This window comes from Gracilinanus agilis, chromosome 2 (assembly GCF_016433145.1).
Source record: "Gracilinanus agilis isolate LMUSP501 chromosome 2, AgileGrace, whole genome shotgun sequence".
Taxonomy (NCBI): Eukaryota; Metazoa; Chordata; class Mammalia; order Didelphimorphia; family Didelphidae; genus Gracilinanus; species Gracilinanus agilis.
Window position 1 is genome coordinate 280809494 of NC_058131.1, and position 24252 is coordinate 280833745.

The following is a 24252-nucleotide window of genomic DNA, read 5'->3' on the forward strand; positions in this document are numbered from 1 at the left end:
AAATATTAAAAAAGTAAACATGAATCAACAATCATAAGGTACTAAACTTAGATAAGCTGTTTACTTTTTAATATGGGGAGATGATACATATGTCCCCTCCAAATCCTATCATCATTAGGGATCATAGAAAGAGTTTGATTAAACAAAGGTCTTCAAAGAACTTCTGTTGTGCTTTGATGATCTTAAAAAAAGGATGGAGTTGGAGGGAAAAGGCAGAAGTGTGGACCTAGTTCTAACTGGATTATGGGAGTTGTTAAATTTTCAGTGTAAGCAGCTACACTTTGGAAGTAGGTAAATGTTACACATCAGGGTTTGATTTTTTGTTTTGTTCATTTCCAGAATTAAGAAAGTGATGCTGAAATGTCAATAATTCACATTAAATCATGTTAATAATTCCTCTTAAAAGTGTGTTGTGTGTACATTTTTTTAGTGAACCATTGTTCTTCATTTACTAGTCATTTCACAGAGAGGGAAAAATGAAAAGGAAGGATGTGCGTTATTTAGAATTTCTGGGGTTCTATTTAGAAGTATTAAGCTTCAAGATATTTAGATATATGACAAACTTCCTATGGACATGTGGGGGACTTTGAGACTACATTTTCTGTGATCCAATGGGTTTCCGGTTTTGGATGTGACAACGCGAACCAACGTAGAGCATGACTTAAAATTAGAGGTGGAGCTTGGGCTCGCTCTCTTTAGTAAGAAGCAGACAAGATGATAGGAGGTATAGACTAGCAGGCAGTTTGAATAGATCTTTGCCAGGCGCGTGGTCTGATTTTATTCTATCAACATGGGCCTAAATAAAATATTACTTTTCCTCATAATATCAGCCTTCATCATTTTTAATCATTACAGATGGGAAAATTTATATCATATAATCAAGATGCCCAAGGAGGAAGGGGTAGGGGGTGGCGGGCAACACTTAAACCTCACTCTCCTGTGAAGTGGAAGAATATTCACGCATACATAGAGTTTGCTAGAGAAATACATTTCATTCAATAGGGAAACAGGAGAGAAAAAGAAGAGTGGAGAGAAGGCAATAAATGGGAGGGTAGAGTAAAGGAGAGATTCATTTTAAGCAAAATAATCCTTAAGTATGAATGTACTGGGGTACAGCTAGGTGGCTCAGTAGATTGAGAGCCAGGTCTAAAGACTGGAGGTACTGGGTTCAGATTTGACCTCAGACACTTCCTAGCTATGTGACTCTGGCCAAATCACTTAATTCCTATTGCCTATCTCTTACCACTCTTCTGCCTTGGAACCAACACACAGTATTGACTAAGATGCAAGCTAAGTATTTTTTTTAAAGTATAAATGTATTAATCAATAAACATTTCAGAAGTGCCTATTATGTGCCAGGTACTGTACTAAGCACAAACAATACAAAGAGGCAAAAGACAGTCCCTACCCTCAAGGATTTATTTTACATAAAAATATAAGAGTTCTTATCCATCAAGTGGGTAATGACTGAATATGGAATGTATATATATATATATATATATATATATATATATATATAAACGTGATGGAATACTATTGTGTTGTAAGAAATGATGACAGTGATGGTAATAGAGAAATCTGGGAAGACTCGTATGAGCTGATGCAGGGTAAAGTGAGCAGCACCAGGAGAACAATGTATATATTGACAACAATATTGTAAAGATGATCAATTGTGAAAGACTTAGGAACTCTGACCTGTAGCCTCCAGTAGGGAAAGTAGACCCCAATAAAATCAGTCATCAGCTAGCTAGAGCCAGGCATGTGTGATCTCACCCAAAGCATCTGATAAATTCTTGGCTGTCCCTGGTTGCTCTTGTTTTACCCTCTGAAGCCAAATATTTCCCAGAGAATCTGGACTAGATGGTTACACATCAACATATTGAATTATTATCCTACAGAAAACTCTTAAGTTTTGGTGAGGTAAACTGTTATTGTACTAAGATTGTAAATCATTACTAACCATTGTCCACGTAAAAAAGCTCACCTAATCCCTTAGCCTATGTCATTTTCTCTATAAAATACTAGCTGTGATCAATAAACTTTACCTCTGATTGCTGTCAGCTTCATTGGCCCTCCTAAAGCGTGTCATCCTTCTCCCCACGTCTCATTCTTCTCACCCCTCTGGGACCCCGAATGTTTGTCGGTCACATGTCACTGACTAATATAATGACTAACCACATTCTAGAAGACTTGTGATGTAACAATACTGCTCACCTTCCAATAAAGGGGTGAAGAACTCAGAGTACAGTTTGAGAAGGTTTGGGTTTTTTTTCTAGACATGGCCAACACAGGAATTTGTTTTGCTTGACTATATATATTTGTAACGGGTTTTGCTTTCCTTTCTTTCTTAACGTTGGAGGGGGCATTGAGGAGGAAGTGTGAGGAAGAGGATGATTTTTTTTTAACCCTTACCTTCTGTCTTAGAATCAATACTCTGTATTGTTTCTAAGGCAGAAGAGCAGTAAGGGCTAGGCAATGGGGGTCAAGTGACTTGCCCAGAATCACCCAGCTAGGAAGTGTCTGAGGTCAAATTTTTTAAATTAAAAAAAAAAAAAAAGAAAAAGAACTGTAGCAGAAATCTTAGTCTTTAAGCTAAACAAGTAATGGCAGAACCACTTTCCCTATCACAAAGATATATCAAGAACCTTTGCCCTAGGAAATATGGAAATATATATTGCTTGAAAGCACTGGTAAAACTTATAACACACCATTTATTGCCTGGGGAGAGAGGAAGTGGAAGCCTCGGAGAAAAATCTGAATTGCAAAATATCAGAAAACAATTATAAAAAATTGTTTCTACATGTAATTAAAAAAAAAGAGAGAGTTAAAAAAAGAACCTCATGCCAAGCAGCAACCATGGAACTTTTGGAATAACTCTGAATAATATCCATGTGTGGTCAACAGGAAGCAATGCCTAACAGATGCTATAAGTTGGTCAAAGACGACAGGTTGAGTAGAGATGACAGGTTGGGGTGACTAGGGGTCTAGTAGAGACGAAGGATTGGGGAGTAACTATGTGTTTTGTAGAGATGCCCCACCAGGAAAGACCAGCAGGGAGCAAAACCAGAGGACGCAATATAGGAAAGAAGGTGAGATCTGGCAGTGTCATAGACCTCTCTACAAGGTTGTCCTGGCCACATTTGTTCCTCGTATGCAGGTCACTCATTGTGTGCTTCCTGTATCCCAGCCTGTGTGTCCCTCTCCACTTCCGTGTATCTCTTCTTCCCCCTGATGATTGTGTTTACTTATTGAAGAGAACGTCCTAGGTTTGTAGAGAAAATGCTTTCTTGCTTCTCCCCTTGCTATGTAACTTTCATTAAATGCCTTTACTTTGAGTCATGTCCTCCGGCTGACTAGTAAAGGTATGGTTTTGGGCTGCTATGGATCTACAGAATTCTGTGACCCCCAAAGTAGCCCTGGCCAGAAGTTTCTCTGTGCAATTAGGGTAGAGGGTGGTGCTTTGGCATGCTAAATCTTAACACATAACCACAAAGAAGGGGAGATTCTACCTGGAGGAGAGGTTTTCTCGGGAAGCCAAGGAAGGAGAAGGAGAACCAGTTAAGTGGTTCCAATAGGTACAGGTTGCTTGGCTCCTCATTCTAGCTCTATTGTGGCCCTGTGCTCATGTATCAATCCCTTTCCTGTTTACAGCTCATTTTTCTCATCTGTGGACCTGGAATTCTACTCTTAATGTGCCCAAAGCCAAAGGGAGCAGCTTGGATAAAGACGAGAGTGGATAAGAACTTAGATGAAAGAACTAGGTGTCCCCTAGTGAAGGAGCTCCTATCTCAGGGCATAGCCGTACCTTCCAGATTGGCCAGCAAAGTCTTGGAATCACTGACGGTCATTCTGGCTTCAGCAATAGAGGAGGTAGCCAGGGTGAGGGCAGCCTTAGCCCCCTCACGCAGCTGTGGAGAGAAAAGGGAAGGGGTAAGAACATTTCATGGAATCACATCTCAGGGAATCCTTGTCTAATATAAGACCCCAGGCAGGGAGAGAACCAAGAGGAACTCCAGATCCCCTCCTGGAAAGAGGTCAAATGGTATCATGGGAAAACTCAAAGGCTCTGTGAAAGACAGGAAAATGTAATGGCAAATCTCAGTTCCAGAGGATTCTCCGTCCCCTCTTTGGAGATAGGGAGATGGTAGCCTGTGGGTGAGGAATGAGGGAGGCATATGTTGTGTGTGAATTTGTTTCTCTTGCCTTAATTTTTTTTTTTTATTACAAAGGAAGGCTCTATGGAGGGTGTACAGGTAATGTAAAATGATGGCAATGTGAAAACAACCTATTGATTAAAAACATTACTAATGGGGGCAGCTGGGTGGCTCAGTGGATTGAGAGTCAGGCATAGAGACAGGAGGTCTTAGGTTCAAATCTGGTCTCAGACCCTTCCTAGCTATGTGACCCTGGGCAAGTCACTTAACTCCCAATTGCCTAGCCCTTACTGCTCTTCTGCCTTGGAACCAATACATAGTATTGATTCTAATGCAAAAGGTAAGGGTTTAAAAAAATTGCAAAAAAAAAGCAGTCATGGAATCAGGCAACCTTGATTCTAGTACTAGTTCTAGCACTAATTCCCTATGTGACCCTGGGCAAGTCATTTCCCCTCAGTGATCCCAAGTTTCTTCTACTGTAAATAAAATAAGAGTGTTGAATCAGAGGCTCTCTAAGGTCCTCTCTACTTTGACATTCTGTGTTCTTTCAATTTTAAATTAAAAACATTTTTTAAACTTTAACTTTTTAATGATTCTGTAAAAATTATGACTCCTGGGGCAGCTAGGTAGTACAATGGATAGAGTGCTGTGCACAAAGTTGGAAGGAATGAGGTTCAAATCTGTGACCCTGGGGAAGTCACTTAACCTAGATAGCTTAGTTCTTGCCACACCTCTATCTTAGAATTGATACGAAGATAGAAGGTAAAGGTTTATTAAAAAAACTGAACTAAACAAAACCCCCAAAAACTCCCTGAAAGAGCTGAGAAGGAACACCATGCCTTTCCAGGTCCTTTCCCTACAGCCCCTTGGAGGGATATAAGGTCCCCCTGTCTTCCAGGGCCAGGGAGAATGGGGTGGAAAGGAACTCACCTGCTCAAAGGGCTGGATCTTCTGAAGCTCTTCCTGGGAAGTGGCTAAGAGAGCCTGGGATGCTCTGGTGAACATATTCTCCTGAGCAGTCAATGTCTTCTCTGCATCCTGTAGTTTCCTATCCAGGTCCCTGGCAAGGTGTGTGGGAGGCTGAAGGAAGATGCAAGGATAACAACTCAGATCCCTGGCAACGATCTCCAAGGAAGGGGAAGAGTAAGAATAAGGGTAAGAAGACTTCCTTTGACTGGTGACTTGAGGAGCTGGGGGGAGAATCCTTTGAGGCTGAGGATTAACTTTTTGACTCCTGATCTAGCATTTAATCCAGAGTCTCCCTCCAAATTCCAAGGAAAAATTCAGGTGGAGTCCTGACAAACTGTAGCTACGAGGATAGAGAAGGGTGTGTGCTTAGTGGGAGAAAACCTGTTTTTAGCTGGGCCCTCTTTAAAAGGAGACAATATCTGACCCCTACCCAGTAGAGCCAAAAAGAAAACCTGCTCTGACCAATATTGCTGGAGTGGAGAGCTTCGTCAGGCGCTGAGCCCCCTCAGAGCTAATCCGCTCCACAGATGCCAGCACACTCTTGGCTTCAGTAGTTGCCTGGGCTGTGGATGTTCTGAGCTCCTCCTGGGCCCTCTGCACCTCCTGGTACCTAATGGGAGAGAGGAGCCAAGCCAAACCATGGATCTGGGGTGCCTCTCCCCAGATCCACATCTCCTAAGGTTCTTTCTAGCGCTAATATTTGGGAATTCTTTGGTCACTTCTCTGGAGGGTATAGTCTGGAGTAATGCTTCCCTCCATTGAATGCTTTCCTTCCTTATCCCCCTGTCCTGGCTTCTCCCCTTGATGATACTATCTTCCATGTGAGATTACCTCCAGTTTGCCCTGTATAAATCTTGTTTGTACACAGATGTTTACATGCTGTCTACTCTTTTAGACTGGGAGCTCCTTGAGGGCAGGGATAGTGTTTTTGTCTCTCATTCTGTCTCTGTCTCTTAGCATAGTGCCTGGCACTTAGCAAGTTCTTTTTTTATTTTTTTCTCTAAAACCCTTACCTTCTGTCTTAGAATCAATATTGTGTATTGGTTCCAAGGCAGAAAAGCTATAAGGCATTGGGGGTTAAGTGACTTGCCCAGGATCCCTCAGCTAGGAAACATCTGGGGACAAATTTGAATCCAAGACCTCCTGACTTCAGACTTGGCTATCAATTCACTGAGCCACCCAGCTAGCTGCCCCCACTTGGTAAGTTTTTAATAAATGCTTTGTTGGCTGATTGTTTTCAGGTAAGTGAACCTCTCTGGGGCACTAATTGGCTGAATCACCTAGGCAAATTACTTAAGATCACAAGATTACAGGTTTTAGAACTAGAAGGGATGTTGGAGATCATCCAGTTTAGCCTCATTTTGCAGATGAGGAAACATGTCACCTTCATGGGCCTCAGTTTCTCCTTCTGCAAAAAGAGAGGGACTAGGGGCAGCTAGGGAGCTCAGTGGATAGAGAGTCGGGCCTGGAGTTGGGAGATCCTGGGTTCAAATTTAGACTCAGACACTTCCTAGCTGGGTGACCCAGGGCAAGTCACTTAACCCCCATTGTCTACCCCTTTACTGATCTTCTGCCTCAGAACAAATATTTAGTATCAGTTCTAAGACAGAAGATAAGGGTTTAAAAAAAAAAGAGAGAGGGATGGGTGTATCATTCATAAGAGGCCTTCATTAAGCACTTACTATTTGTGCTTGTTAAAATGAAAAAGTTTAGATAAGATATAGGCCCTGCCCTCATGGAGTTTGTCATAGCAGGGAGCTATGACACTACCTCTGAAAAGCATTACATAAACTCTCTTGAATGATATAAGTGCATTAGTGTTATAGTGGGAAAAAAAGAAACTGAGTTTCAACCAGACAAATGATTTATTAATCAACGCATGCAGGTGCAAAACAAACTGGGTCCAAAGCTCTTGGTGGCCAAGGGCCCTGAAGTTTTGTTTTTACATAGTTTCTATACAATTTGGAGGGAGTGAAAAACAGTATTAGAGGGATTGAGGCATCTGGAGAAGACTTACCTGTCCTCCAGCTCATGCCATATTTTCTGTGCTTCTCTGCCCTCCACAAGACTCCACAGAAGAGTATAACTGGTATTGGAAGCAAGCAGAGCCCTCCGTGCTGCTGCCTCTATCTTGGTGGCCATGTCTCTATGACTATGAGAAGAAAACACTCCAGCCAGTCCACATCAGCAAGATCAACCCCCAAATCTTTTTTTTTTGGGGGGGGGGGAGGATTTTATTTAATTAATTAATTTAGAATATTTTTCCATGGTTACAAGATTCATGTTCTTTCCCCTCTCCCCCTCCTCCCTCCTGTAGCCAACTCGAAATTCCATTGGTTTACCCCCAACTCTTTGTGTTCCTCTGGTCTTTGCAACTAAACTGTAAGTTCTGTGAAGGTTGGGACCATGCTGGATATTTCTTTGAAACCACCACCAACATAGGATCTCAAACAGGGAAATCTTAAGGAAGGAAGTCAGTTCCTTTCCCTGGAACTCAGTTTCCTTATCTATAAAATGATGGGATTGAAGTAGAGGGTCTCTAAGGTCTCTCCTGGTTCTAAAATCTTTATGAGCTCCTAAATTTAGAGATGAAAAGGACATTAGACACTATCTAGTCCAATTTCATCATTTTACAAATGAGGAAACTAGCTCAGAGAGGTTATATGATGTGTTCATGGTCACACAGGTAATAATGACAGAGCTGGGATTTGATCCCAGGTCTAGAAGGTCCTCAGATTCCCAGAGCCAGTGTCCTTTCCACCAGACCATTACAAATTAGAAATTCTTAACACATAAGTGATTTTGATGGAGAAAAACATTAGATGAAAGATAATATATCAAACCTAAATTTAGGTCCCAAATAAATGATAACTATCTAATGGCCCATAAGGGCTATTTCCTGAATTGTGGGAGGGAGTATCGAGGCTGACTTGGAGGTGTCACTAGAATATTAAGAAGCCTAGGGCCCCATGTGGCAGGTAGAAAACCTTCATGCCTGTGGGTATATGTGTGTATTTATGCAGTACAAACTTTATGTAGGCTGGGGGGGATTAAAATCTATATTGAACACGGGCAGATCCTTCTAAGGGTTCATTTTGGAGCCATCAGTATAGTATCTCTTGTACTTTGCTGACCTGCCCGTCTCCTCCTACCAAATGGTACTTAAAAGCCCTTGGGTTCTTATATCCATTGGGTCAGCCTACAATCTCCTACCCTCTTGCCTCCAGAGACTTAGGTCCATGACTTGACACCAATACCTTTCTCTTTGCATCAGTGTCAGGCTTAATGTTCATTGTAACCAGATTTCACCCGGATACACATGTGCTTTCTACTTCACTACACCAGTTTCTTGCCCCCAATACACATGCAATATGATTCACTCCTGCAGCCTATACTCCTCCTTGGGGGACAATCTGGAAGCTATGAGAGTACATGTGGTGTGTCAGGAAGGGCAGAGGCAGGAACCAACCACGCTACTGTGTTTTACCTCTTGGCCAGGGTCTGAGACTCAGTAGCTAGATGACTCCAATTGGTGAGCTGGTTGGGCATTTCCTGAGGGATTACCTTTTAATTGAAAAAAAAGGAAGGAATAGATTACACACCCCTAAAGGCTTTACTTTTGTCCAAATCACTCTAAATTCTAGAAGTGCTAAGTGTTAAATGAATTATATAGTGTCAGAATTGGAAAGGTCTTAGAACACAGAATGTCAGAGCTGGAAAGTACCTCAGAGCACTGAATGTCAGAGATGGAAGGGGTTTTAGAAAACAATGTCAGAGCTAGAAGGGTGCTTAGAACCCAGACTGCCAGAACTAGAAAGGACTTTAGAACCCAGAATGTTAGAGCTGGAAGGGTTCTTGGAACCCAGAATGTCAGAGCTAGAAGGAGTTTTAGGACACAGAATTCTCTTAGGGATCACCTAATCGAGCTTCCCTTCTATTACAGATGGGAAACTTGAGCTTCAAAGAGAAGTGACTTGTCCACAGAAGCATGGCTGAAACTAGAGCCATCTTTTCCACTCCTTACTACTCCTCCATGTTGCTGCTCTTTACCACAGGAGGACTTGACAGTCTGTTCCCCGTAAGTACCATTGTGGCGAGGACTCCAGATGCCTGCTGAATCTCCAATTCTGTTGACTGCAGCAGAGTCTCAATGTCGACCAGTTGGATGCAGGTCTTCTCCAAACTACTCCTGGTACAATTGACATTCTTGCTTGCTGCCCTCAGTTGATGCCGGGCGGCCCTCATGGAACTCTCCAAATCTTCCATTTTCTCTAGAAAAGCTTCCCTAGTGTCTGTGTGGCCAATAACCAAAGGATTAAAGAAGACTTAGATGGAAATGAAATGTCCTGCAACTTGTGTCCCCTTAGCACTCTTCTCAGGAAACAAAACACTCCCTATCCTCTCCTCTCCATCAGAACTTCCCACTTCTTCACTGGGTATAGCCTAAATGGAGGCAGTCAGAGGTTCAATACATTGAGGCTTGGAGTCAGGAAGACCTGAGTTTAAATCCTGCCTCAGACACTTACTGGCTGTATGTTCCTGGGCAAGCCACTTAACCTCTGTTTACCTTAATCCACTGGAGAAGGAAGATGGCAAACCACTCCAGTATCGTTGCCAAGAAAACCTCATGGACAGTACTGATGTGCTATGGTCCAAGGGCCATAAAGAATTTGACACAACAAAATAACAATAACAATAACTGAATAACAACTAAGTGCTTTTTTATCACAGCCTTCGTATCCTCAAAGGCTCCCTCCAAAAGCATCTACTTGCCACCTGGAAGTTTCCTCATGCCTCTGTATCTTGTTCACATTTGCATATTTTGTCTTCTCGAAGTTCTAAGGACTTTGGATATATTTGTATTTATTCACATTATATTTATGCTGTATATGTTTTTTTTAAACCCTTATCTTCTGTCTTAGACTCCATATTATGTATTGGCTCCAAGGCAGAAGAGTGGTAAGGGTAGGCAATGGGGTCAAGTGACTGGCCCAGGGTCATATAGTTGGGAAGTGTCTGAGGCCAGATTTGAACCCAGGACCTCCCGTCTCTAGGCCTGGCTCTCAATCCACTGAGCCATCCAGCTGTCCCCTGCATATGTTTTAATATGTTTTTGTTGTCTTCTCCAATAGAACATAAGCTCCTTACAAACAGAATATTTAATTTTTTGAACTTTTGCTCCCAGCACACAACACAGTGCCTGGCATACAGTAGGTGCATAATAAAGGCTTGACCATTGATTGGCTTGGAAGTTAACAGTAAATATTTTGGTGAAAGCTTAGCTGGTTGTCAGTAGCTAGCTGAGGCCCAATACTTCTGAGCTCTAGAGGGCATTGAGGGAGGAGATGGCGACTCCTCCCAACCTGAGATTGCTCTCCAAGGTGATCTGTAGCTTAGGGTCTTAGAGAGTTGCTCAAGTTACTGGGGAGTGGGTGTGGGGGGTTAAGTGACTTCCCAAGGCTACATAGCAGATAATGTGGCAGTGACAAAACTTGAACCCAGGGCTTCCTGCCTCTAAGGTTGATTCTCTGTCCATCATACTATGCTGCTTCAGTGTCATCATCATTACTGTGTTAACCATCAGTTCCTAATGAACTCTCAGTACTATGAAAAAGTCAAAAGGGTCTTCTCCTCCTCCTCCTCCTCTTCTTCCTCTTTCTCCTCCTCCTCTCTCTCCCTCTTCTCCCTCTCTCCCCCTCCTCCTCTACCCCCATCCCCCCACCTCTCTCTCTCCCCTTACCTTCTGTCTTAGAATCAATACTGAGTATGGATTCTGAGCTGGAAGGGTGGTAAGGGCTAGGCAATTGAGGTTAAGTGACTTGCCCAGGGTCACACAGCTGGGAAGCATCTGAGACTACATTTGGACCCATGGCCTCTTGTCTCCAGGCCTGGTTCTCAATCTACTGAGCCACTTAGCTGTCCTGGGGCTTTCTCTGGAAAGGAATAATCTAGATCTGGCCTTGTAGACTACCTGAGGATTCCTTGTCCTTTGTTTTGTGACTGAGTTTTTTTAAGCCTTTGTCTTGTCTTAGAATTGATAATTTGGTTCCAAGGCAGAAGAGTAGTCAGTACTAGGCAACAGTGGTTAAGTGACTTGCCCAAGGTTACACAACTAGGAAGTATCTGAGGCCAGATTTGGACCCAGTACCTCCCATCTCCAGTCTCCACTAGCTGCCTCCATGACTCAGTTCTCTAATTGTACCCAGAAACAGATACTGACCATAGTAGGTATCTCCTCTTGGTGATTCTCCCTGCAAGACATAATCCCTCCAGGGGTTGTCACAGTCAGATTTCTGCAGCCATCGCTCCATCACCTTTAGCGTAGCCTTGAGTTTGGTGGCCTGGAGGCAACATGGAAACAGCATTCTGGTAAAGGATAAAACTTAGAAACTGGTTCCTGGTTTGCCTTGGTTCATATTCCCTTCCCTGAAATGGCCCCTGCCCTTATCTTTTTGTTAAGTCATTTTTCAGTCATATTTAACTCCCCATGATCCCATTTGGAGGTTTCTTGGCAAAGGTAATAGAGTAGTTTGCCATTTCCTTCTCCAGTTTGTTTTACAGATGAGGAAACTGAGGTCAACAGGGTAAAGTGACTTGCCCAGGGTCACACAGTTAGTGTCTGAAGCTGGATTTGAACTCATGAAGATGAACTTCCTGACTGCAGGCCCCTGGCTCTATTGCACCACCTTCCTGCCCTTATCTTTCATTCCATCTACTCTGTATATATCTCAGATGTACCTATTTACAGAATGGCTCCCTCATTAGAATGTAAGCTCTTTGAGGGCAGGGAGTGTGCTTTTGCCTTTTTCTGTACTCCTAGAAATTAACATAGTACTTGCACAGGGTAAGGGTTTGAAAAATGCTCCGATTAACTGGTTTGCCTCCTCATTCTTCCGAGCCCTGTTCAAGTTCCTCAGCCCACTCTGACCTGAGGGCTCACTCTTTCCTCTGCATATAGGGATTGCCCTCTGCTAATGAATGCCAAATGGTTCATGGATGCCCTATTACACATTTTCTATTGGCTTATGCCTTCATGTACCTTACAGCGCTAACTTTTTGTGAATGGATCTTCTCTCCCTGACTCAATAAAAAGCTCCTTGAGGGCAGAGAACAAGTCTTTGGCTTCCTTTATATCCCCCATAGTGCCTTGCATATAGTGGGTGCTTAAATATCTATTAATTGACCAATTCATAAGGAAGCTAATTACTCAAATCAAGGCTAGAGAAATGGGTTCTGGACAAGAGAGAAAACCTACAGAAGCACAGAGAATTCTTGGCTGAGAGTTTTTCATTAGGCAAATCAAGGCAAAGATGGAAAATCTTTCAATATGGCCAAAGGTTTAAGATTCCCCAAATGTGGGTTCTCCCTTCATTGACACAGATTACAATTCTTCTGATCCTTACTCAATAGTCTTACTGAATGGTTGACTCGAGTCCAAAAATCCATCACCTGGTGACCAAACTTGTGGTGATGAGTCCTTCCCTTCTGACCATTAACTAGACAGGCTCTTGGAAGATAGCTGCAGAGCCTGCCATCAAGCTTGTACTCAACGCCTTTCTAGTGGCACAGTGGATAGAGCACCAGGCCTGGAGTTGAGTTCAAATCCGGTCTCAGTCACTTACAAGCTTTGTGATGCTGCTGTTTACCTCAATTTCCTCATCTATAAAATGAGGATATAAGGAGCATTTACCTCCTAGAGTGGTTGTGAGCTGTAAATGCATTAAAAATTGTAAAGAGCACTTAGCACAGAGCCTGGCACATAGTAGGCACTTTAGAAATATTAGCTATTATGATTATTCTAGCTTGGAAGGGCTTGCTAGAGTTTGAGCAATACTGCTACAACTTACAATGTCTTCAGAACCTGGGGTCACCTCCATCACACAAAGATGCACCAGAGATGGATATTTGTGAGAGGAATTTGACAAATTTTGCTTTCATATATTTATTTGTTTGTTTTAAAAAATATTTTATTTTTTAGAAAAATTTTCCATGGTTACATGAAATTTTGCTTTTAAAATGATTTATCCAGGGCCAGCTAAGCGGCTCAGTGTTTTGAGAGCTAGACCTAGAGACAGGAGGTCCTGGATTCAAATTTAGCCTCAGGACATTTCCTAATTGTGTGACCCTGGGCAAGTCACTTAACCCCTATTGCTTAGTCCAAGACACAGCATTAATTCTAAGACAGAAGGTAAGGTTTAAAAAAAATGATTTGACCCACTGGGCACTTATATTACCCAAGCTCTCCAATATCATTCCTTTCTCATTGTCTTCTACTAGGAGAACTCAAATGTTCTCATCCTGGAGTCCAATGGGCCAAACTGATATTCTAAAAGTATAGGGCTATTTGTGTTACTCCCTGGTTCTAGAGGGTTCAGAGTTATGATTACTCCTAGGGCAAAACCCAAACTCCTTCATTTGGCACCTAAATCCCTTTTTAATCTGTCTCCAATCTATTTTTCTAGCCCATTTTCACATTCTACCTCCTTCACAATCCACCTTCTGGCCAAACTAGTCTGTGTGAGGCACCCTAGATATAACATACTCAATAAACATTTATTAAGCACCTACTATGTGCTAGGAACTCTGCTTAATCCTGGGGATACAAACAGAAAAAAGAAAGACAGGTCCCGCCTTCTGGGAGTTTATAATCTATTTATAAACAGCGGAATCCCACCTCTTGCCTCTGTATCTTTGCACAGGTCTGGAATGCTCTACCTCCTTACCACCACCATTTAGAATCCCCTGCTTTCTTGGAGACATCTCAAATTTCATCACCTAGCCAGGGCCTTTCCTGATACCCCAGGAATTTGTGCCCCACCCTGAAATTACTTTGTTTATATTTTGTTTTGTAATTTGGGCACAGGTTTTTTTTTTTTTCTCCCAGTAGAATGTAAACTCCTTGAGATCAAGAATCATTTTTGCTGTTATAGCCTCAGTACCAGTATTAAGCAGAGTACTTTGTACAGTGATTGGCTCACTGAAAGTGCATAATAAATACTTGTTGAATTGAACTACATTTAACTGAAAAATATGAGGGCTGACTTTCATGTCATCGGGACTTAAAAAAAAACACGAAGATCATATTTTAAATAATTGGGCGAAACCCTAAAAGAAGAAGAATTACATGAGGCAGGGTGAGATAGGATGGGATTGGGCTAAAGGAAAATGGAAACTAGGGTGGTAGAAAATTGTTGGGAGAGGAAAAGGATGATGAGTCAGTCTTGGATTGGGTGGGGAGAGGGAGGTAGGAATGGGGAAATAGGGAGTCCAGGGAGAGACTTACCTCTTTCTTCACTAGTGAGAAACAAATTGGGCACTCCTGGCACTGAGAGCCCTGAGCAGTGAGGAAAAAGTTCTCCTTGCAGTGATCACACTTGTAGCCCACAAAGCCTGGCTTACATACACAGGTGCTGTTCTCGTGGCACTGGGTGGTGACAGAGCCCAGAGGGGAACAGTTACAGGCTAGAGACAAAGGACAAAAAATTTGTTAGGAAGTGCCCCATCAACAACATTTTTGGTGTAAAGGTTGAAGTAGAAAGAGCACTAAATTTAAGAGTCTGGGTTGGAATGTGGATTGGGCTATTAACTCACGTTTGGCAAGTCATTTAATTTTGGTTAGACCTCAGTTTCTTCATAATTTAAAACGAAGGCAGTGGATTAAATAATTTCTAAGGTCTCTTCTAATGCTATGTCCTATTATGGAAGTTTCTGAGGCAGTGCTAGGAAAGGCTTCTCAGTCATAGCAGAACTTTAAAGATCTCCTTGGAATGAAAAAGATTTGAAGCTCCTGGAATTTTAGGTTTTAGTCCTCCCTCCCTCCCTCCCTTCCTTCCTTCCATCCTTCCTTCCCTCCCTTCCTTCCTTTCCTCCTTCCTTTCTAAAGTCATCCATCTATTTAATGACAGAAATTCCTGACAACTATCTTTCATGGTCAGTCACAGATTTGCACCACCTCTTATGATTTCCTGCTAATTCAAGCAGCCATTCTTGGAAGGAAAATCTGGCTGATGTAGGAATACTTTGCCTAAGGATCTCAACACCTCACCTTCCAAAGCAGATCTGCCCCTCCTCTACCTTAGTGGAAAAGCTTTGAAAACTGCCTGCCCAAATTCCCCAATTTTGGGATGTTTCCTTACCTCGACAGCCCTTGGCAGAGAAGCCGAAGAAATTGGGTTGGCAGTGGGAGCATGCCACTCCACCAACCCCAGGAAGGCAAGGGCACTGCCCAGTCACAGGGTGGCATTGGTTCTCCTGGGAACCTACAGGATGGCACTTGCAGCTGAGATAAAGGAGAGTATAAAACATCAGAGCTGGGCCCTGTACCTCTCTTATTTTTTTAAAACCCTTACTTTCTATCTTAGTAATCACTCTAAGACTGAAGGGCAAAGACTAGGTAAATGGGGCTAAATGACTTGCCCAGGATCATACAGCTAGGATAGGTCTGAGGTCAGATTTGAACCTGGGTCTTCCCAACTCCAGACCTGATCCTCTTTCCACTAAGATATTTAGCTGCCCTTTTATATCCTTATTATTTAGCCTGGCATGCAGGGGGACATAGAAGTTAAACCTGAGCTTTTCCCAGATGCTCAGGTTGAGAAAGAATATAATCAAGGTATACAAAGTCAGGAGCAGGATTAGGCAATTAAAAAAACAGTCTTAGACATATTCTTTTGTGAATTAATATGATATGGAGATAGATTTGCTGAACAAATTCTGGAATTGAGGGACGGCTTTTAAAATTAGAACCTGACCCCCTTCTCTTCTTTGCAGTGGTGGGGGACAAAGGGTGTGGAATACTGCATATACCGGTGGTGGCAAACCTATGACATGCGTGTCAGCATTGACACGTGTAGCCATTTTCAATGGCATACCGAGAAGTATGGGGCGGCATGCCGAGGATGAAACATTTGCTGTAGTGTAGTGTAGACACTCTGTGCACTATAGATGACAATTCTACCTACATTAATTTACCTGTTTTGGTTGATTAAATAAAGTTATATATTACAATTATATATTTTTCAGGAAATTATGGCTTTTTTTCTCAAAGTGACACACCACCCGAGTTATGCTAGTTTTTTTGGCAAATTTTGACATGCCAAGCTCAAAAGGTTGCCCATCCACTGGCAAATACTGTCACACATGGTTAATGTTCTGGTTGCTTTTGTGTAACTACTTTTCTCCCTCTTTCCTTGTCATTTTTTATTACAAGAGATGCTAGCTGGGTAAAGTAGAGGGAGGAAAGAATATATTTATATTTAGAAAAGAAGATGATTTTAAACCAAAAGAGAGAAATAAAAACAAGATTAGAAGAATAAACTAGAACATGGCAGATCTGGGACAAATGGAAGTCCTCTTTTTCACAGCATAATAACATTACAAATTACATTACCCAACCTTTGCCCCCACGATACCCTTTCTAGGCTTATATACAAAGTTCAAAGAAAAAGATTCCAACAAAAATATTTATAGTAGCTCTTTCTGTGGTAGCAAAGAATTGAGAGATAAGAAGATGCCAATTAGTTGGGGAATGGGTGAACAAATTGTGGTATATGGATGGAAGGGAATATTGAGAAATGAGGAAATGAGGAAAGGGATGGTTTCAGAGAAACCTGGGATGAACTGATCAGAGTGAACAGAACCAAGACTATTCATATGATAACAACAGCACATAGGAAAACAAGTATGAAAGACTTGAGAGAGATTTGTGATCGATGCAATGACAGCCACGATTTTAGAGGACTGATGAAGAAGATTCTATTCATCTCTTGACAAAGAGGGGATGGACTTAAGGTACAATATATGAATTGGGTCAATTCGAAGGATTAAGAATTAGGAGAATTTGGTATGCTTTATTATGCATATTTATTGCACCCCCTTGTACAGTGGGGACAGGTGGGAGGAAAAGGGAGAATAGGAATAGGTTAGGGCAGGGGTCGGCAATGTATGGCTCTCCAGCCATATCTGGCTCTTTTGAGGGCCAGATATGGCTCTTTCTGCAGGAGCCATAAAGTCAATTTTTTTTCAGGTGCTGTTACAGGAGCCCACTGTGAGCACTGTATGGCTCTCACGAAATTACATTTAAAAAAATGTGGCGTTTATGGCTCTCACGGCCAAAAAAGTTGCCAACTCCTGGGTTAGGGGGAGAGACAGGCAGAGACAGAGGGACAGAGAGAATAAAAATCATTGAGCATCTTAAAAAAAAAAGGAACAGAGGAGAATAGCAGGAAGTCCAGAAGGAATCATAGACTAGCAGGATAGTTTTGAAAACTACATGATGAATTTATTATTTAATTTAAAAAGCAGAACAGGTTCTACAGGATGGAGATTTACAGCTTCAAGCATAATCCTCTTTTTCTATTCTATTATGTCAGAGGTTCTTCTTTTGTGTATGTGTCATGGACTCATCTGACAAGCCTATGGAGCCCTTTTCAGAATAGATATTTTTCAAAAATTCATAATGGAAGAAAATGTTAGTGTTATTAAAATCAGCTAGTAATTAGGGAAAATAAAGAAGCAATTTTTTCCCCATCTAAGTTGACAGACCTCCTTGAAATCTGCCCAAAGTTCCCAGATTAAGAACTCCTCACTGTTTATATGGAAATGTTCATTTTACTTAGTGTTTATTAATTTGTTTATTAATAAAAAAAACCCTACCTCATTAGCCAAGCAAAGTGCTGCGGAAGAAGCTGAGATAAATGGAACTGAAGTGTGCTTGGACATATTTCTGAATGAAAGAGCCACACGTTGGCTACTTTCAAAAACTGGGATAGACCCAACCGCAAAACCTGCTGTTGGGGAGAGCATCCCAGCCAACCCACACACTGAATCCTTGGGGCCTCTGTCGGCCAGCTAGACAGGAGTTCTGACTCAGTGTGGCAATTCCTATAGGTCTATTCAGTAAGTGACACCTGCCTGCCAGACAGTTGGCCGGGTGCAGCTGGGACGGACTCATTCATACCCACAGCTCCCTTCTCTGGATGACTAAGCCCTCCCAGGCGGGATATCCTGTTGCCTCCCTCTACCCAAGGCCGACTAAGACTACCAGGGAATGTATGACAGACTTTTTTTTTTATTAAATCCTTACCTTCTGTCATAGAATCAATTCTATATATTGGTTCCAAGGCAGAAGAGTAGGAAGGACTTGGCAGTGGGGGTTAAGTGACTTGCCCAGGGTCATACAGGCAGGAAGTGTCTGAGGTCAGATTTGAACCCAGGATCTCCCATCTCCAGGCCCAGTGCTCTATCTACTAAGCTACCCAGCTGCCCTCTGGCACAGATTCTTGTAGCTTGGCCTGGCCCTACCCACCTCTGGCAGCCTCTTTCTGGCTGGAGGTCGTAGAAACCAGGGCTGCATCGACTGCAGTCCCGTCCAGTCACGTGGGGGAGGCAGGAACACTGGCCTGTCTGGGGGTCACAGGCCCCCTGATCTCTGGTTGAGCCTGTTGGGTTACAGCTGCAGACTGGGGGATTGGAGAGAGGAAGGAGGAAAACATGAAACATTTGGGTCAATGAACTAAACTGTGGCTTTCTCCTTGGATTTTCCTCCCAGGACCTTCCCCTCTGGCAGCAGAGAGTATCTTGCAATGGAATGTACAGTGGCAGTGTCCCAGTGAGGAAGAGGACCCCCATCCTTTGCCCTTCCCCCCCCCCCGGATCTCGCAGGGCCCTTCATGCTCACGTGTGCATTTGTCTGCAGGGTGTGGGGCCAGGGCACTCCCGTAGAAACCCTCCTGGCACTGTTCGCAGTGGGCACCCGTCGTGTTGTACAGACAGCGCAGACAGTGGCCCGTTGTGGGGTCGCAATTGCCCACAGCATTGGGGTCCACATTTCCATTGCACTGGCAACGCTGGCAGGGCTGGGGGGGACCAGATGTCCCCAAGGGGTCCCCAAAAAAGCCGTCATCACACATCTCACAAAGGCGTCCTGAATAGGGACGGGGGAGCAAAGAATATCAGAAAGGGGTTATAGAGGAGGAGACCTCACCCGGTCTACATGGGAAATTCCCTAATGGTACCAGGAGGTGGGAAGAGCCAGAAAACCTGGATTCTTATTCTGGTCCAAGCAGTTAGATGACTCTTAGAGAGATATCTAACCATTTCTGTTGACTGCTTGCTCATGAGTGTACCTGCAGCATTTGTCTTGTCCTCATCTATGGTGTAGGTTGAGTTTCTCCACTTTCCTTCTTCACTTTACAGAGGAGGTAGCTGAGGTCAGGAAATGATTTGCCCAAGGTCACACAGCCAGTAAGTGCTGGATCTAGAATCCAGGTCCCCTGCTCTTCAGTCTAATTACCTTTTCTACTACTTTTCTCTCCCTATTTCACTTATAGACCACCCCACCACCCCAATAGAGCTGAAAGGATCCATTGTTTTTCTAGAGCTGGTGGATCCACAGGGCAACATCATTAACTTTACTTAACTCAATTGGGGCTATGGGGGTGGGGAGACTGATGAATTTCAATGTAGGAAAGGGTGTTTTTTCTTATTTAAAAAAATCACTTCCTTTCTTCCTCTGCAAAACCATCCCTCCTCCATCTTTCCCCATTTTTGTAGATGGCACCACTATTTTTCCGAGAACAGAAGGCATTCTTAACTCTTTCCTCATCATCACCCTCATACTCAGTTTAGTCACTGAATCTTGTTGATTCTGCCTCTGTAGTATCTCCTGCATCTGACCCCTTTTCCCCACTCCCCCTTACCATATCCAAGATGTGTAATTGAAATTTTGAGGTCTCTGATCTAAGTTTATCGGTCTTTCAAACTATATTTCCCAAGAGCCAACTGGCTTCCTCTCTTGCGTAATCACGTAGACAGGAAGAGAGAAGGATAAAGACTGAGGACTGGATAGGCTCTCCCTTTTCCCGCTGAAGCAGTGTGGTGGTGGAGGTAATGGCTGGTCTTTCAAACTGACTCTTAACAGGGCACATGGTTTCATTTTTCTAATGGCTACCAATAAATCTTTTAAAACCATAATATTTTTAAATCTATCCTTTTATATACATTTTATTTCTTACAAAGGTCAGGCTCTTATTATTTCTTGCCTAGAACTACTGAATAACCTCCAACTTGGCATTCCTTCTTCCAGATTGCCCCCTTTATCCCCCATCCATCCTCCAACAGATACTTAACTAATATTTTAAAGCTTAATTAATTAATTAAGGATATTTTCCCATGGTTACATGATTCATGGTCCTTCCCTCCCCTCCTCCCATCCTCCTCCGGTTGCCAACCAGCAGTTCAACTGGTTTTTACATGTGTCATTGATCAAGACCTTTTCCATATTATTCTTAGCTAATATTTCTTTTTTTTTGTTATGGTATAGTAATATTTATTCTATCACAAACATATGCCACAGTTTGTTTTGCAATTCCCCAACTGATTGACATCTCCTCAATTTCCAGTTTCTTAGTTACCACAAAAAGAGCTGCTGTAAATATTTCAGAAGACATAGGTTCTTTTCCTTTTTGCCTGATTTCCTTTTCAATACCATTGCTGGGGTTTAGCAAACACAACAATTTTATAACAATATGAGTATAATTCCAAATTTTAGCTAATATTTCTAAAACACAAATCAGAGCATGTCTACCCTCTCCTTATACTTAAATATTTTCCATAGCTCCCTGTTACCTTTAGAACAGTGGTTCCCAAACTTTTTTGGCCTACTGCCACCTTTCCAGAAAAAATATTACTTAGCTCCCTGGAAATTAATTTTTAAAAAATTTTAATAGCAATTAATAGGAAAGATAAATGCACCTGTGGCCATCACCACCTCCCCGGGATTGCTGCAGCACCCACCAGGGGGCGGTGGCACCCACTTTGGGAATCACTGCTTTAGAATAAAGTACAAAATTCTCAGGCTGACTGAGGATTATTGCAATAACATCCAAATTGGTCTTCCTGTTTCCAGTCTCCTCCCTCTCTGATCCAACCTCCACATAGCGACCAAATGGATATCCCTAAAACAGAAATCTGACCCTGTCAACATTTCTCTATTAAAACCTCCAGTGGCTCTAGCATAAAATACAAAATATGATTGTCTTGACCCTTCCAGGATAATTTCATATTATTCCAGTTCTATACTCTGTTCCATTCACCCTGACCTATTAGATCTAGCTAAAATTTCACCTCTTACAAAACGCTTTTCCCAAACTGTTTTAATTCTAATGTCTTCCCTCTTTTAATTATTTTCTACTTCCATTATTTCCCAGTAGAATGTAAGTTCTCTGAGACAGGGACTTTTAAAAAATTGTCTGTTTATTCCCAGTACCTGGGCCAGGGCCTTACACATAGTAGATATTCAATAAATATTTATTGAGTTGAATTGAATTTACTTAAATGAAAATTACTCGGGTGTCATAGAATCATCTTTCTTGGCAAAGATACTGGAATGGTTTGCCGTGTGCTTCTCCAACTCATTTACAGCAGAAGAAACTGAGGCTAACAGGGTTAAGTGACTTGCCCAGGGTCATGTAGCTGGTAAGTATCTGAGGCTGTACTTGTATTCAGGTCTTCCTGACTCTAGGCCCCTCACTATGCACCGTAACGCCTAGCTGGCCCAGAAGAGACCTTAGACATTAAATGGTCTATTATTATATTAGACATGATATTATATTGTTATATTAGATTAGGCTATGTCTCTTATATTAGACATTATATGATCTAACCAGTTTATAGAAGAAGAAGAAATCTAGGCTTCTGAAATTTTGAAAAGCTGAGTAAAGTCTAAAAGAAGATTGGAACCAAAGAAAAGGTCTAATTCTGATCTGAAAACAAAATAGGTTACTGTCTGTGGTTTTAGATACACTCCTCAGGAAAGGCATAAGTCTTTGCCTTTGTCTACTAATTTGCTTTGCACAGAATTGGGCACGTGGGAGCCAGAGCTGATTTTGGAGGCAATGGAGAAGAGGAGCTATGGCATCTGGGCTCCAGCTTGAACTGATTCTCCCAGGATCCACTTTATCGCTCCCATATGTCTCCTGTCTAGAGGGCCTTCCTTCCCAGGCCCACATTCTAGGAACTCTCTCCTCCGGGCACATCTTCTCTATACCACAACAAACAGCGTCTGCTGTGTGCCAGGCACCGTGCTAAATACTTTACAATAATTATCTCATTTGACTCACAATAACCCTGGAGGAAGGTGCTTCTTCCCTGATTCATCTCAGACACCACCTTGGATAGGAAGGGCCTTTGGACAGGTTGTTCTCCATTCCTAGAAATGTTCTTCTTCTCATCCACCTCATTCCTTTCAAGGTTTGGCTCCAGCAACCTCAGGTGATTCTGATTCCCCTAGATGTTAGTGCCCATCCCCACATTCATGTGTATTTATTTTGTGCCTGTCCTGTGTTTACTTAGGTTTGAACATGGCGTAGTGAGTGGCATGGAACCTCCTCCAGCAGGGCCTGCCCTTTTGTTTCAGAACCCCTAGCACCCAGCACAGGATGTAAAGTCAATGTTTATTAAATAGTTGTTAATTGGTTGAAGTACCCTTGCCCATGGGGGTGCAACTTGGGAAGCCGGAAAAAATAGGGAGAGATGGAGAAGACTTTCTGGGGCAGCTCAGAGCTGTAGGAAAAAGGGCCAGCTCCCTGTTTTCTGTCTCCCCTGAGAGCCCTCCCTCTTTCTATGACAATAGACTTTTCCCAACAGTATGTCTTTTTTTTTTTCTCTAGAAAATACTCTCTTCTGGGTCAGTTTGGTTCCATATTGGACCATACTGTCCATGGGGTTTTCTTGGTAAAAATACTGGAGTGGTTTGCCATTTCCTTCTCCAGAGGTTAACAGAGGTTAAGTGGGTCACACAGTTAGGAAGTGTCAGAAGCCAAATTTGAACTTAGGTCTTCTTGACTACAGACCCAGCACTCTATCTTTTGAGCCACCTAGTTCCTTGGTTTATTTATCTGTAAAATGGGGATCAAATGAATTAATATTTATAAAGCACTTGGTAAACTTTAAAGCTCAGTATAATAATAATGCTATTATTATTCAGTCACTTTGGGCTCAAATTCTCACTCAGTATTATCTAACATTTTAAAATTAATTTAATTAATTTTAATTAATTTAAGGTTTTCCAAGGGCTTTCATACATGATCTCATTTGAATCTTAGAACAATCTTGTGAAGCAGGTGCTTAAAAGTGTTTTATAAATAATAGTTATTATTATTATTATTATTATTATCCACAATTATCCACAATCCCTCATTGTCACAAACTCATACATCAAATCCATTACCAAATTTTGTCATTTCTTTCTCTACCACATCCCTTGTATTCACAACCACCTCCCTGGTTTAGGCTCTCATCACTTACCACCTGGGTTCCTGCAAGGTAAAATGATTTGCCTAGGGCCACACAATTAGTTTAGTGTCTGAAATGGAATTTGAATTCAAGTCTTCTTGACTCCAGGTTCCACATTCTATCCACTATGCTTTTCTCTTAGATTCCACTAGTTAATCATCAAAGGATTTTTAAGGGATAAGTAGGTAGCATTGTGGTTAGAGAATCCAATCTGGAGTTGGGAGGCTCTGGGTTCCAATTTGGCTTCTGACACTGCTTAGCTGTGTGACCTTAGGCAAGTCATTTAATCCCAACTGCCTATTCCTTACCACTCTTCTGCCTTGGAATCCATATTTAGCATTGATTCTAAGAAAGAAGTTTAGACTCTGAGGGATTTATGGTAAAGATGCTACCCACATTCAGAGGAAGGACTGCAGGAGAGGAAACATATAAGATAAACAATTGCTTGAATGCATGGGCTGAGGCGGACATGAATGGGAAATAGACCCTGAACAAGGACACATGTTACAACCATTGGAAATGTGCGTTGGCCATGGGTGGGGGGAGAGCGGGGGGTGAAGGGGAAAGTAGGGGCATAAAGTATGTAAACAGGTTAAAAACGAATATTAATAAATGTCTAATAATAAAAAAAGAAAGAAATTTAGAGTTTAAAAAAGAGTATAAGCTCTTTGAGGGTAAGGACTTTCTTGTTTGCTTTTATTTGTATGCCTAATACAGTAAACACTTAATAAATTATCTATCTATCTTCCTTCCTTCCTTCCTTCCTTCCTTTCTTTCTTTCTTTCTTTCTTTCTTTCTTTCTTTCTTTCTTTCTTTCTTTCTTTCTTTCTTTCTT

General features: G+C 42.1%; 1 protein-coding gene across 1 annotated transcript in view; it reads right to left on the bottom strand.

Moving 5' to 3' along the window:
- Nucleotides 1–3788: 3788 nt before the first annotated feature.
- Nucleotides 3789–24252, bottom strand: part of LAMC3 (laminin subunit gamma 3) — an 85262-nt gene continuing 64798 nt past the window's right edge. The window contains exons 17-27 of the mRNA XM_044659688.1: nt 18802–19047; nt 18430–18583; nt 15260–15402; nt 14407–14585; nt 11326–11464; nt 9210–9415; nt 8611–8687; nt 7141–7275; nt 5586–5733; nt 5085–5234; nt 3789–3908 (exon numbers count right to left, since the gene is read on the bottom strand). Coding sequence (XP_044515623.1) covers nt 3789–3908; nt 5085–5234; nt 5586–5733; nt 7141–7275; nt 8611–8687; nt 9210–9415; nt 11326–11464; nt 14407–14585; nt 15260–15402; nt 18430–18583; nt 18802–19047 — 1697 coding nt within the window. The remainder of the gene's footprint in view (nt 3909–5084; nt 5235–5585; nt 5734–7140; nt 7276–8610; nt 8688–9209; nt 9416–11325; nt 11465–14406; nt 14586–15259; nt 15403–18429; nt 18584–18801; nt 19048–24252) is intronic.